Source organism: Mus caroli, chromosome 17, assembly GCF_900094665.2.
Source record: "Mus caroli chromosome 17, CAROLI_EIJ_v1.1, whole genome shotgun sequence".
Classification (NCBI taxonomy): Eukaryota; Metazoa; Chordata; class Mammalia; order Rodentia; family Muridae; genus Mus; species Mus caroli.
Window position 1 is genome coordinate 3,208,660 of NC_034586.1, and position 15,342 is coordinate 3,224,001.

Consider the following 15,342-nt stretch of genomic DNA (forward strand, 5'->3'; position numbering starts at 1 on the left):
TTTTTTTTTTTTTTTTGGTTTTTCGAGACAGGGTTTCTCTGTATAGCCCTGGCTGTCCTGGAACTCACTTTGTAGACCAGGATGGCCTCGAACTCAGAGATTCGCCTGCCTCTGCCTCCCGAGCTGGGACTAAAGGTGAGCACCACCATGCCCGGCGAGACTCTTTTTTTATCATTATTAATTTATTTGTTCACTTTACATCACAATCTCAGCCCTTCTCCCTGCTCCCTTGGGAAGTGAAGTCCCAGCAGGACCAGGCACATCCTCTCACCCCGAGGCCTAGCCAGGCACTCCAGATGGGGGAAAGGGAGCCAATGGTCTGACAGCCCGCGCTCCAATTGCTGGGGGACCCATATAAAGACCCAGCTGCACATCTGCTACAAGTGTGTAGGGGACCCAGGCCCACCCCTGCATGCTCTTTGGTTGGTGATTCAGTCTCTGTGAGCTTCCACGGGCCCAGGTTAGTTGACTCTGTAGGTCTTCTCATGGTGTCCTTGGCCCCTCCGGCTCACTCAATCCTATCCCCTACTCTTCAACAAGTCTCCCAGAGCTCCACCTGATGTGTGGCTGTGGGTCTCTTCATCTGTTTATCAGCTGCTGGGTGAAGCCTCTCAGAGGACAGTTATGTTAGGCTCCTGTCTGCAAGCATAGCAGAGTGTCACTAATAGTGTCAGGGGTTGGCTCTCTCCCATGGGATGGGTCTCAAGTTGGGCTAGACACTGGTTGGCTGTTCCCTCAATCTCTCTGCTCCATCTTTATCCCTGTGCATCTTGTAGGCAGGACAAATTTTGGGTTGAAGGTTTTGTGGGTGGCTTGATGTCCCCTCCCTCTACTGGAAGTCCTGCCTGGCTACAGGGGGAGGCCACTTCAGTCTCCGTATCCATAGCTGCTAGGATTCTCAGCTAGAGTCACCCCCATAGACTCCTGGGAGTCTCCCCTGTCCCAGGTCTCTACTCTCTTTTTAAAGAATGGTATACAACTTAAATTTCTACAGAGCAAATGGCCAGTGAAGTGTGCTGGCTGTAAGCTGCTGGAGGCCCCAGATATTTGGCAGCCGACTTCTTCCTTCAGGGCAAGTTTTCTCTTGGAGATCTGCTGATTGATAAGAGACCAAGAGCTCAGAACTGGGAGAGATGGGGAGCCAGACTCAGAGCTGCCAGTTGCTCCAGACCACAGTGGTGGGAAAGTCCTTTTAAGCCTTGCTTAAAGCTCCAACCCACCTTAAGGGTGCTTACTGCTGCCCACATTTTGGAGGGGATGCAGAAGCAGAGGGCAGGGTGCCTGAGGCTGTGAAGCCCTGTGGAGCCTGGAGCCTAGGCTCCTCTTTATTGATCCTCGTCTGCCTGCTGGGATTAGGCAGCCCTGGAGAAACAGTGTCTTGAGAGGCAATGGAAAGCTTCTGTCCTGGGTCCTGGGGATGGCTGTTAACGTGAATTCTGATCCACAGAAGCCACAACAGGTTATGGCTGTCATCTGGTGGTCTGAGGTGGAAGACTGTGGTGACAGAGCAAGAGGAATGGTCTGCAAGTGTGGGCTTGTAATTCTGTTTTCTCCAGAAGCTGAGGGATTGGGGGTCACAAGTTCAAGGCAACCTTCCTAATGCTTTGACCCTTTACAGTCCTTCATGTTGTATTGACCCCCAACCATAAAATTATTTTGGTTACTACTTCATAACTGTAATTTTGCTAGTCATAATGTAAATATCTGTATTTTCTGATGGCCTTAGGCAACTCCCCAAGGGGTCCTGACCCACAGGTTGAGAACCACTGTTATAGAACCAAGGCCCCCCACCCCACCCCCCAGTTCAGGGACGGCCCCACCTACAATGTGCTAGACCCTACCACATCAGTCAGTAGTTAAAAAATGTCTTATGGGCTTGCCTACAGCCCATCTACAGCTCAGATGACTTCAGCCTGTGTCAAGTTCACATAGAACACAGCACACAGAGTTTGAGATGGAGAGTTTCAGACTACAGCAGTTGGTACTGATGTTCTGGGGGGTCTGTTCTGGATTGCTCCAGTGTCCTGGACGCACCATCATGATGGCAGAGGAGAGGGGGTTGAGAGAGTTTAGTAGAAAGCTGACCTGGCGTCCTCCCAGGCTTGAATTATTATATAAGCAGAAACGATTGCCATAAGACTCTGGAATGTATTAGAAGGGACTCCGTTTGGTTCAGAATGCCTTTTCTTTTGTAGCACGTGTGTGTACGTGTGTGTGTGTGTGTGTGTGTGTGTGTGTGTGTGTGTGTGTGCGTGGAGGGCCGAGATTGATGTCAGGTATCTCCCTCCACCTTATATGTTGAGTTGGGGGGGTCTCTCACTTGACACTAGAGCTCATCAATTGGGCTCTTCTAGCTGGCCAGATTCCTTCAGGGATCCCCTGTCTTCACCTCTGTATGCTGGAATTATAGATGGAGTGACCACACCCACCCAACATGTATATGGGTGGCAGGGAGCTGAATTCCGGTACTTAAGGGTTTTTGTTTGTTTGGTTTGGTTTGGTTTGTTTCGTGGCCAGTATACTACCCTCTGAGCCCTAGATTAAATCACTTTTTAGATTAGGACTTGGGGAGTGGAGCCTTGCGTGTGCCAGGCAAGTGCCCGTCACCAGGCTGTAATACCCATGAGTTTATGTGCTTATATTTACATTTTGAGCCAAGGTCTAGTTAAGAAGCCTCCCTGGCTTTGTACTTACGCAGCAGTCTAGACTCAAGCTTGTGATTCTCCTGCATCAGCCTCTGCCATAGCTGCAAGTCCAGGCCTGTATCACCAGATCCTGCTGAGTTGGGATCTGGATCAGACATAAGTGTGTTCTTACGGGATGGCATGTTGGGTTTTCTGCATGGCATGGGGGAAGTTTTATTGAAAATCAAGTGACATTTTAACAAAGGTCCTGCAACAATTATGGTTTGTATTAAAGTTAAACTTCCTAAAGCTAGGGGGGGAACCCTATAGATTTCAGACCAACCCTCGGTATTCCCATAATTCCATTGTTTATATTTTCAGCCCACAAAGGCATGTGACCCACTGTGAAAGTCCGAGATGTCATATTCGCTCTTTGTCTGTGCATGTAGTCCTTCTGTGAAGAAGGACCAGCCATCTGAAAAGACAGGAAAGTAACAGCCGGGCACATGCAAGCAGGCTTTTAATTGGTGCTGAGGATAGAGTTCAGTGTCTTCACCGCCCACTGTTTGTTTTAAATGCCAAGCCCACTGGTAGCACTGTGAGCAGAGACCTCCTTTCCAGAGCCTCACTTCTTGGGGGCAGCAGGCTGGGGCTGGACCCTGGGACTTTCCATGAGCTCTGTCTCCAGACCGTCGTGTTTCCCATGAGGTATAGACAAGTCAGGGATCGTCTATAAAGTACTTCACATAGTCAGACATAGCCAGGAAGAGTTCCTAACTGGCAGTGTTATGTGTCCAGTTCTCACGGTGCGACACAGGTCACTTCATGTGTATGCTTGGATTGAGAGCAGGGACATTATTTACAGGATCATGATATTTTATTCATGTATAAAAAGAAAGTAAAGATTTTTAATATTCTTTGAAGTTTTGAAGACAAAGCAGACAGTAAAAAGGTAGAAAATTGTTGGACAGTGGAGCCGCATACCTTCATTCTCAGCTCTCAGAGGCAGAGGTAAGCAGATCTCTATGAGGTCGAGGCCAGCCCGGTCTACAGAGTAAGTTCCAGGACAGTCAAGACTACACAGAGAAATCATGTCTCAAACAACAACACTGCCAAAACAAACAAAGCAAACAAAAATCCAAAATGATAGAATATCTTTGTGTGTGGGAGTGTGCGTGTTCATGTATGTGTACACATGTGTAAGCGTGTTCACACAAGGAGATCAGTGGAGACATCCTTAGGTGTTGGTCCTCGCCTTCTCCCTTTGTATTTGAAAGATTTATGTTTTGTTGTGTGTGTCTGGGGTGGAGTGTGTGCATGCAAATGCTGGTGCTCTCAGAGGCCGGGGCATCAGATCCAGAGCTGGAGTCACAGATAATTGCAAGCTGCCCTATATGGGTACCTGAAACTGAAGAGCAGTATGCACCGCTGAGGGGTCTTTCCAGCCCTGTCTTCCATTCTTCCACCTTGTCTGAAACAGGACCTCTTTAACGTTCACTACTGCGTATGCCAGGGTAGCTGGCCTCTGAGCTCCTGAGAATTTGACCCGTCCTCGGGAGTGCTGGGATTATAGGCTCAAGGTATCACATCTAACTTTATGTGGCTTCTAGAGATCCAAACTCGGCACCAACTGTACCCACTGAGCCCAACCCTAGAATACCTTTTTGGTGCTTAATAAAGAGAATGCATTTTTGAGACAGGGCCTTGCTAGGTAGTTCAGGCCCAGGGTGGCCTCAAACTCACAAGTCTCCTGCCTCCACCTCTTGAGTGGTTAGGATTAGTAGGCTCATACCAGCATGCACAGGGAGAACGTGGTTGCAGTGACCATTTTGCCACAGACCCTCAGGGTCCCTTTGTCTGCGTGGAACGGGTCTCTGGGGCAGGTGGGCAAAGTGTCGGCAGGTGACAGACAGACCAACACTCGAGATTGTGTAGAATCTGAATGTATTGTCACAAAGTGAACACCAGTCTTATATAGTACAGAAAATACAAGGGGTCGGAAGTCACAGCAGGCATGGTACATTGAAGTTACCTGATACAAAACAAAGGAATGACTTCAAAAGGATTTACAGGAACCAGGTAGATGTTTACAGTAAAGATAAAGCAGTCCTGCCTAGGGTCAGCTTAGTGACAGGCAAGGATTTCACACTCTAGTGTTATACCTTTGAACCTTGTGAAGGCCAGCACCAGGGGGTTCTGATCTTAGCAGGCCTCGTGAATAATGCAATATCACAACCCCCCTAATTCCTAGGCCTTGCTAAATTCTTATATGAGTGTAACTTTTAAGTAACTGGAGAATCTCCATTTGTCAGAAGAATTTACCAACTTACTTATAATATGCAATGTAGCCTGTACTGAAGATTTCTATCTCAGTGGGATTCCCTGGCTCTTTTATTCCCTTGATTGGGTGCAATTAGCTACTGTCCTTAGTAGACCAGCTCTGAGCTACTCTGTCTTCTGTAATGCTTAATTAGTTACTGAATAGGTTAACTTCCTTAAGCATTCTAACAGGATTCTAAGCTCGCAGGCTTCTGGGACCTTGGAACACTGGGGAGACTTAACTATAACAGAATTTAATCTTAAAAGGCACTTATAATAAAATACTAAAAGAGAGCTCGTAGATCCATACACCAGACTAACTCGGGAATAGGGTATGAGTATATGGGTAGATGAGAACGCCAAAGCTCCAGGAGGTGAGTTTCCGTGAAACTCTTTTCCTCCTTGAGTGCTTACAGACTTTTTCAGCCTGTCAAGCAGACCTGACCGGAGGGCGTGGCACCATTTCTATTCAAGGCCAGGCTCAGTTTGTGGTCAGTGTGCTTGAAGCCCTTTAGAGAATTCATGAGCTTTTTATTTAATTACATCTTTGGTTTGCTCTCCCGGTTGTCATCTACTTCATTCAGCTGAAGCTAGTCACCATGCAAAGAGACTGTTTGCCCAGGCTAGCACTTGCATGATAATCAGGTCAAGGGCTACCTAGTGAGCACTCAAGGTCACAGAGGGGTGGAGTTGAGAGTCTGGGCAGGTGGGGGTGGGTATTTCTGTAGACAATGCTTTCATATGGATTTCCATAATAACATATTCATATTCACAAGACAGACCAGGGTGTATTCCCAAACCAGCAGTTGACATAAGCGAAGTACTGGCTCCAGATGCCTCAGCCTCTGCCCTGGTCACTCATGCAGCCATTTCAGTATTGTCATGAATGAGTCTCTTTTATGCTGCCCTGGTCTTTCTGCCGGGTCATAAAGCTGACGTTGGGCCGATATGCTTTGAAATCCCTCCTACATTGTGGTGTTTGGCCAATGGTGGGGTTAGATTCTGGAATTTCTTTTTGATTCAAATGCATACTTAATGGTCTTCAGAAACCAACAAAGTGCCCCTCTCATAAGAGAGCAGTCGGGTCTGCCTGGTTCCCATAACTGCCCACTCGCCACACAGCCACTGCTGAAGGCTGCATTTTCCAAGTCAGTGGATTTGAGTGACCTCGCTGGGTGTTTAGTCCTGGGTCTTGCCCTTTTAATCAAGAAATGTAACAAATATCTTCTTGTCTTTTGGAATGTAATATTACAGAGGCATTGGGCCCTGGTTTACCACTATTCTTTATGCCCTGAAAATGCCCAGTTTCCGGTCCTTACAGTTAAGCTTGTCTGGTGAAGGTGGTTTTTCCAGCAGATCTTTATGGACCAAGGAGGCACCCTCTCAACTTTTGGTGTTTCAGCTTCTTGAGTTTGCCCGTTTCTATATCAGCACCCTTTACTTCTTTTCAATTTGATTATTCCAATTTCTCATTTGTGCCATTCCTGTCCTCCTCTTTCCTTTCTCTCCCCTCTCCCTCCCCTTCCCTACCCCTTCTCTCTTTTACCCTCTCCCTCCCCTCCTTCTCTCCCACCCCACCCCCTTCCTTGTACTGGGAGCTGAACTTAGAGCCCTGCTCAGGCTAGGCAAATGCTCTACCACTAGGCTCCAAACCCAGGCGAGAGAGAGAGAGAGAGAGAGAGAGAGAGAGAGAGAGAGAGAGAGAGAGAGAGAGAGAGAGAGTTTCAGTGAGCAGCTTGGCCTAACACTTCATTCATGTGTGTTATCTTCCCCTCTGCATTTTATGTCTTTGTCGTCTTTTGTGTTCAGGGAAAGCAACTGAACCGAAGCAACTCAGTGTGAACCTAGCTGATTTAATTCTTTTAGTTCTGCCTTCTATCTTCTTTTACGTACAGTGATCCCTGTGTTTGGGCCTGGTCAGTGCCCCAAAGCCCCCGCACTCTGCCTCCTGCCCCTCACTCCAGCCTGGATTACCTGCTGTGTGGGGTTCTTTTGCCTGGAGGCAGCAGCCACAGCAGCTGCTTCCTGCTAGTCCTTTCTAGTTGCCATGGTGAGGCTGGCTTAGCATGGCGGCTCCCAGGTCTTCCACACCCTGCAGATATTGTCTGTGGCGTTTTGCCAGCTGCTCTTTGCTGTCTACTCAAACCTTGGGTTGTGCATACTGCAGATACTTACATGGGGATAAAACACACTTACATATAAATTAAGCACACAAGTGCTTGTCTGGTGTCCTTAGCACTGTTCTTTTGGTAGCACAAACCCCTTTGAAGGCACCAAAGCACAGCTTTGGAGCCTACCTCATCCCTCTTTACTCAGGGCACTCCCTGGAGACAGGAATACTCATTTATTCTTACTGCACTTGGTCCTGTGAGTGTGTCTCTGGGCATAAGGGACAGAGAGAGGCCCTGAGGTTAGGGAGGGGACAGTGGGGAATGTTTTGCAAGAGGAATTGATAAAATCATTGCTCCATCTTCGTCACGAGTGTCCAGTTTCTCATAGTCGCCTAGGATTTAATCGCTAACATCCGGTCTGTTTTCCTGTGCCACGGTCAAGAGCAGCTCAGCTGGGCTTGTGGACAGACAAAACAAACCCACACTGATTTGATTCAGCACCCAAGGTTGTTTGAAGGGAAGTTTTCAGCTGGGGGAATGGACAGACTTGCTCTTAGCCGGAGTTAGAGGCTGGACCAGGCTGGACCGGCCTGCCCACACAGGACACCTGTTACTCTGTTTCACAGTTGGAGTTTTTGCTGCCTGAGCACCTGCCAAGCCTCCAGGGTCTCTTTGGGAGTGTTCTTGAGGCTTCTTTGCCATCAGGGCCTTGGCCAGAGAGCAGACCTGCAGAGCGTGCTGCTTCAGGCATTCAAAGAATTCTGAGGACACAGACCCATCTTCCACCTCTTGTCAGTTGAATGATGAAAAAGTTATCCTCAGCGTCTCTGGAGCTGCCTCGTGTGAACTTTCTCAGCACATAAAGCATAAACATAACTGCTTCCCCACCTGCAGATGCAAAGACGTGACCCCCTAAGTGCCTATTTAATTCCCTGCTTGATCAAAGCAGTGAGGTCAAAATAGCTTTTCTGCTCAGCTCCTCTGGCCTCCCCCTCAGGAAATATCGGTGTGCTGGAATTTGCAAAGCACGTTCGACAGCTATTTCTCGTTTGCTAATTGGGCATTAGCAGGGTTGAAGGCTGTAAGGATGGATGCTGGTGCTTCTAGAAGCAGATGGAGCGCCAGGTGCTTGATGTTTAAAATTCCAGCCTCCGTCAGGCAGGGCAGGACCTTCTAGGATTGTTCAACCTGTGGCTCTTGTGTGGCAAGAGGATGTATATACATTTATGTGATATCTAGGCACAACGCCTGTCATCTACAAAGACCCCATGCTGGTTAGTTTTTGTCATCTTGACACAAACTAAATCACCTTGCAAGAAGGAACATGGACTGAAGAACTGCATCCATTGGCTTTGCCTGTGGGCTGCTCTGCCCGGCATTTTCTTGATTGATGATAGAAGTGGAAAGGCCAAGCCCACGGTGGGCAGTGCCATCCCCTAGGCAGGTGCTCCTGTATTATCTAAGAAAGTAGGCTGAGCAAGCCATCTGGAACAAGCCAGTTAGCACATTCTTTCTTGTGGTCTCTACTTCTTCCTGCTTTGACTTCTTGCCCTGGCTTCCTTTGATGGTAGACTATAACCTGTAAGCCAAACAAACCCTTTCTTGCTTTTGGTAGGTGTTTGTCACAGCAACCGAAAGCAAGCTAGGACAGTGTGTTTGAGCATTCTGAAAATTATAAAAGAAAATCATCCCCCCCTAAAATCTCAAAATATCTTTAATAAGTTTAGAATTTTGTGTTGGGTCACACTCAAAGCTGACCTTGGGTTGGATACTTCTGAATGTGTGGCCCAAGACAATTCTTCCTCAAGCCAAAAGGTTGGATATCCATGGACTACATAGAGAGGCCAGGGGCAAGCCAGGTAGCTAACCATTATCTTTAACTTCAGTTTCAAGGGATCTGGCACTCTATTGCCTGAAGATACCAGGTATGCAGATGATGCACAACATACAAGCAGGCAAAGCACACTTACAAAAATAATGCTATTGTTTACAAAATATTATCCCAACACTTGAGAAGCTGAAGCAGGGGTGAGTTTGAGGCTGGGCTGCATAGTGAGTGCTAAGTCACCTGGAGGCAGAGAGTGAAGCACCACTCTCAAACAGATGATTCTGTTTGCTTTTCAGAAACGTGAAAATCAAAACCGGAGAATGGTTCTTTGAAGAACGAGCCAGGAAATTTCCAACTGCAGGTAAATGCTGTTAAAACTGTAACTCGTGTAAAATGATCCTTCCTAGTTTTAAAATATTTGGTGTTACGTTTTTTAGTTGAAAGAAAAATAAAAGTTCATGGTCTTGGAATTGTCAAAACAAGAAATTACAGAGTTTTAGAGACAATCAGGCTGGCTTTTACTTCTGCATCATGAACCGAGGTGGCCTCCGATGTACAACATCAAATGAGAGAACTTTAAGCAGTCACCCGTAAGCAGTGATAGAGAGCGGGGTTCACAGGTGGGGACAAGCTTAGAGGCTAATGCCACCATGTGTCTTTGGCTTACTTATTTGGTAAGGGCTTATTTGCCTGATGTAATTGTTGTCCCCAAGGCTTACTGCCTCGGTCTGTTAACCAGGGCTGTAAGGACTTCATATGCAACTCAGATCAAGTAGAATTTCCATTTAAAAGGTCAGTGGATGGGGTTATACTAGAGGTAATACGCTGGGGTCACATGAAGGAGACCTGAGTACCAGGGGCAGGATGACATTTTTGACACATATGGGTATAAAAATTTTTATTAAGTACAACTTCATATTTAGACCTCCAAGCTTAAAATTTCTTTAGGTTGCATAATTTGCCCTTACAAACAAGTGCACAGACACATAGGCATTAGAAACGTCCCCAGAATTCTCAATGAAGATGTCTGAGTGACACTTATGGGATTGGCCTAGCAGAGTTTGAATCTTTATCAAAGTCTTTAGTAAGCTCAACAGCTGACCTTTGGTTTTCTTCTTTATACTGATAGAATACTCGCGTTCATCAATTCTCTGGCAATACATATAGTAGTGTTAAGATTTAAAAGCAGGAACTTCCCGATAGTGACTCTAGTCTTCACATTCAACTAGAAAAAGAATGCAGTAGTTCCCTTCCTATTTCCCTTCAGCGCTCTATAAAGTGCATCCGAGAGGATAAAGATCACCTTGATGAAGTGTTTTAACCTGCCCTATAGATGGCTCGTGGGAAGGGTACTCGCCGCTAAACCTGATGACCTGAGTTCAACCCTTGTGACCCTGATTGTGGAAGCCAAGAATCAACTCATGAAAGTTGGGCAGGATGACGTTGTATTCATTACTTTTCTCTTGCTCATTCACACCAAAGACAACTTAAGATGAAGGGATTTGGCCAGGTGGTGGTGGTGGCCCATGCCTTTAATCCTGGCTCTCAGGAGGCAGAGACGGAAGGCTCTCTGTCTTAGAGCCTCTCCAGGCTAGCTGGCACAATTAGAGAAATCCTGTCTCTAGGGAGGGGGAGAAGTTTATTTTGGCTTATGGTTCCAGGTAGCAAGCATGGCATGGCATAGTGGCAGAAGCAGTAAGCTGGCTAATCATGTTGTGTCCATGCACAGGAAGCAGAGAGTGCAAACAGGAATTGGGACCAGGCTATTAACCCTCAAAGCCCATATTCTTCCTCCAGCGAGGCTCTGCCTCCTTAAGCTTCCATAGCTTTCTGTCCCCCAACACATCACCAAGTGGGCCAAGTATTCAAACACATGAGCCTACAAGAGGCATTTCCCCTTCAAACCACCGCAGACATCTCTGAAGTGTATCTATGACTTTATACATCAGATATAGTGACAATTCATTTACCCTTCTCCCCACTGCCAGCGACTATTCCGGCTCATTTGGTCCTCATGGGGCAGGTCACTTGGTTGAACATCCTGTACAGGGAGCTTGGCAGTTCTATGTCTTTCCCTTGGCCGGATTTCTTAGGGACAGAATGGCTGGCTGGAGGCAGGGACACCTGAAAGGGTTCTGATGTTTTGCCCGAATACCTTCTAGGAAGGTCAGTTATTTTAGTATGCCTGGCAGGGTGGGCCGGCTGCTTTTTCCCAGAGAGGGTAGCCCTCTCTGAAGCATGATGTCTAATTCTATTTGCACTTTTTGTTTTGACGATAAGTACTGTGTGTTCACTTAAAATTTTGAAAGTGAGAGGCAGCCTGGGGACAAGGCTTGGTAGAATACTTGACTGGCATTCTGGGGCCCTGGGTTCTGTCTCCCCCCTCAAAAAAAGAAGAGGGGTAAGGGGGAGGGGAGAAGGAGAGGAGAAAGAGGAGGAAAAGGCAGAGGGGAAATGTTGAAAGCATAGCAAATTCACCTAGAAAACAGTTGCAAATATTCTGTTGCTTCAGTATTCTTCCCCCCCCCGACCCCCACACACACATGTGTGCACAAGGGCTTGTGCTCTCCCCCCCCCAGCATCCTCTTCCCCCCATGTATGCACGTGGGCTTGTGCTCTCCCCTCCCCCTGCATCCTCCCCCATGTGTGCACGTGGGCTTGTGCTCGCCCCTGTACATATATTCACATTTTAAAACCCAGAGACCAGTGAGATGACTTTTGGGGGAAGGATGCTCACTGCCAAGCCTAACAGCCTGGACAACCTGAATTCAATCCCAGAAACCCACATGATGGGGGTGAGGGGGCTGACTCCCACATGTTGTCCTGTGACACCCACCCCCACTAAACTAGAGTGTACTAGAAATCTTAATGTGTTTAGTTATTTTAATACATTAAGTTAATGTATTAAAATCTTATTTAGCTGAATCACACGAGACAGGTTTAAAAATGATTGGAGACAATTTCATAGGGTAATTCCAGTAACTGGGAGAAGCTTATCTTTAATTTTACCCTGGCATTTCTCTGTATAGTACTTCGTAAAGAATGTTTTCCAGGTACTTAAACATCGTGGACTACATGGTTTCCAATGACCATGTCTCATCCGCCCTCAGAATGTCCCATCCTTTGTTTAGAGTGGCGGAGAGGGCAAGACAAGACAGGACTATTTGATGATAAAGGCAGGTGTTACAGCCATGAGTTCCCACCTCAGGCTAAGTTTGGATGCTCTTTCTTTTTAGCACTCTTTAGCTGCAATTCCATGGATCAGTACACTCTCAACACAGGTTTCCTTTGTATGTGCTTGACTTCTTTCTCCCTTAATGGTTATCAGATATGAGCCATTTACAATAAATGCTACCAACGTTTCCACTAAAGTAGACCAGATGCAAGTAATAATAGAGAGTACTAGAGCTGGATCGTGGTGACACTTCCTGTACCAGGCTCCCAACCTTCAAAAAGACTCAAGGGGGCCAGCAAGACGGCTTGGTAGGGAAGAACATTTGCTGCTCAATTATGAGGTTCTGGGTTCAAATCTGCAGATCTGATTAAAAAGCTAGTTAGTGTTGACTGTGTATGTGCCAGTAACCACGGGACCGTGGTGGGGGTTGCTGGGACTTCCTGGCCCCCAGTCTACTCCAGGTTCAGTGAGAAAACCTGTCACAAGAGAACATGGTTGGGAGTGGCAGAGCCAACACCATGAGTGTGCACACCATGAGTGTGCAAGGCATGTACCCCCTCTTGGGCCTATAGTATGTATATACATTGTACCACACGCATGATAAATAAAAGTCTAAGAATTAGCAAAAATGAGCTCCAGTTCCCCACTCGGCACAAAACACATCTGGTTCCTTTGGCTGAATTATCTTTTCTCTGGTGATACACTACAACTTTTAAATTAATTTCATGGTTTTTATGAAAGAAATAATTTATTTCATGTGTGTGCCTGAGTGTATGTGCAGGCACCTTGTATATGTGGTGTTTGTGGAGGCTGGAAGAAGAGTATTGGATCCCCTGGGACTGGAGAGACCTGATGTGGGTGCTGGGATCTGAACTCGGGGCCTCAGCAAGAGCAGCAGGTGCTCTTCTCTGCTGACCCATTTCGCCAGCCCTGGTTCTGTAGCTGTGCTTTGGAGGCTTCTCAGGGCCATTAGAATCTTGTGTCCAGAGCCTCACAACTTTAAAGTGTCTTTGGGGAACTTCCCTGGCTGTCCTGGCAGTGTTCTCAGTAGATCTGCTGTCTGCAGTACTTGGTTGTGTGTGCAGAAGTTTTTTAATGTGGTTTCCGGGACCCTGGCTTCACCATCAATTGAAAATGTTCCAAGTTTGCAGCTGCTGGCTTCACACGCTAAAGTTCCACTTCAGTGAAACACAGGGGTCAGTGGCTCTTGGACAGGGTTGTGTTGGGCAGCTCCCCAGGACGGTCTTTATGAACACTGTGGGTTCAAGTGCCACTAGTAAAGTGGCAATGTTAATTGTGGTGGACCTTTTCTTAGGTCACTAGTAATTGCAAATCAGAAACTGGAGATCCACCTTTACTCTTGGCACCACCTTGTGGCTGGTTGCTGTAAGTGCACATTTTCCTGTGGTGCCAATGGTGCTTTTGATTTGTTCTACAAACAGGACACACAGTTTGTATTGTCTGTTTAATGTGCACAAAGCCCTGGGTTCTATCCTCTGCACCATATACAATGAGGCACCGTTGTGCACGCTTGTAATTCCAGCACTTAGGTACAGGGCAGGAGGATCAGAAGTTCAAGGGTATCTTCAGATACAGGGTGAAGTTAAAGCCAGCCAGAACTACCTGACCCATTGACTTAAAAAAAAGTATGTGTGTATACTCATGTGTGTATACATGTGTGCATGTATTGTGTATATATGTGTGTAGGTGTGTATATATACATGGATGTTAATGTATATACACATGTGTGTATATATGTATACACATGTATGTCTGTGTATATATACATGCATGTATATGTACACATTTGTTTGTATGTATGTATGTATATATGTATTAGATGAAAGTCAAGCATTAAGTGTATCTGTTGTGTATCTGTGGTTTCAGTGAGATCCTGTCTCAAAGACAAAAGTATCAGAAAGCAACATCAGGACTTAATATGTAACATTAATATTTAATACTACTCCTTCTCAAGTTAAAAGAGGGTAAATGTTACTTGTAAACAATCTACTCAGACATACTCTGTTGTTAATAACTGTAAATAGAACGACTTAGGAAGGTTGGTCCTCCACACACCGTCAGCTGTGTCTCTGTGGTTCACTGTGTTACTAGCCAGGACTTTGCTTCTGGTCATTATGGAGGACAGAAATATTTACCCCTTTCTAGTAGCAAGCAGGGTTTAATCTTTCAAACATTCAGCTTGTGAGGGTCTTTTTTTTTTTTTTTTTTGAGACAGGGTTTCTCTGTGTAGCCCTGGCTGTCCTGGAACTCACTCTGTAGACCAGGCTGGCCTCGAACTCAGAAATCCACCTGCCTCTGCCTCCTGAGTGCTGGGATTAAAGGCGTGTGCTACCATGCCGGGATATAGCTTTTGAGGGTCTTATTCAACACAGGCAACTTAGTCAGTGTCCACCTGGTTACAATGGTTTGAAGACAGAAGCAGACCAGTGTGGGTTTGAAGCACACAGACACATTAGTGAAGAGAGATGTGGGGGCTGGGGCTGTAGCTCAGCGGCAGGATGCTTACCCAGCAAACACAGGCACCGGGTTCCATCCCCTTTATAGAAAGGACAAAAGATAAGTTGGGCTGGTGTGATGGCCCAGCCACCAAGTCTGGTGACCTATGCTTGGTCTCCAGTCTCTGCAGAGAGAATTGACTCCCAAAATGTGTCGCACACATGCACACAAATACAAAACACAAAACGTTTAAGTGTGATACGATCTTTAAAGAGATAGGTTCCATTAAGTATGTGTGATATTGAATTCAAGACTGTGCCTGTGTCCCTCCACACTATTCACTTAGTGAATACCACCTACCTCAGTCATCAGACAAGGCAAAGGCTGTTTTGAACCTATGGCCAATAGTTTGTGTTGAGTCCACTCTCCTATTAGTATCTTTAATGAAATAACATTTAGTTTCAAGAAGTAAAATGCTCTATTTCTTATTTTAAAGAAAAGATAAGATCCTGGTTTTGATTGCTCCTTTTCTTTCTAAAAGGAAGGACTGCAGACTCAGAGTGAACTGCGAGTCTTAGAAGCACTGTTCCCGGCAGGCAGGCATGCTGGGCGCCTGCCTGTCAGGCTCCTGAACTGTAGGGACTTTAGACTGGCCCAGTGAAGCTGGGTAGAGCAGAAATGATCACGTCAGAGTTCACAATCAGTAGATAAAGACCCCAGCTGTACTGGCTATTTTTGTGTCAACTTGACACAGGTTGGAGTTATCACAGAGAAAGGAGTTTCAGTTGAGGAAATGCCTCCATGAGATCCAACTGTAAGGCATTTTCT

At 46.3% G+C, this 15,342-nt stretch overlaps 1 protein-coding gene across 1 annotated transcript in view; it reads left to right on the forward strand.

The window, feature by feature from the left end:
• Sytl3 (synaptotagmin like 3) overlaps positions 1–15,342 on the forward strand; it is a 78,757-nt gene that overhangs the window by 19,469 nt on the left and 43,946 nt on the right. The window contains exon 5 of the mRNA XM_021186111.2: positions 9,179–9,243. Within this exon, the coding sequence (XP_021041770.1) occupies positions 9,179–9,243 (65 nt within the window). The remainder of the gene's footprint in view (positions 1–9,178; positions 9,244–15,342) is intronic.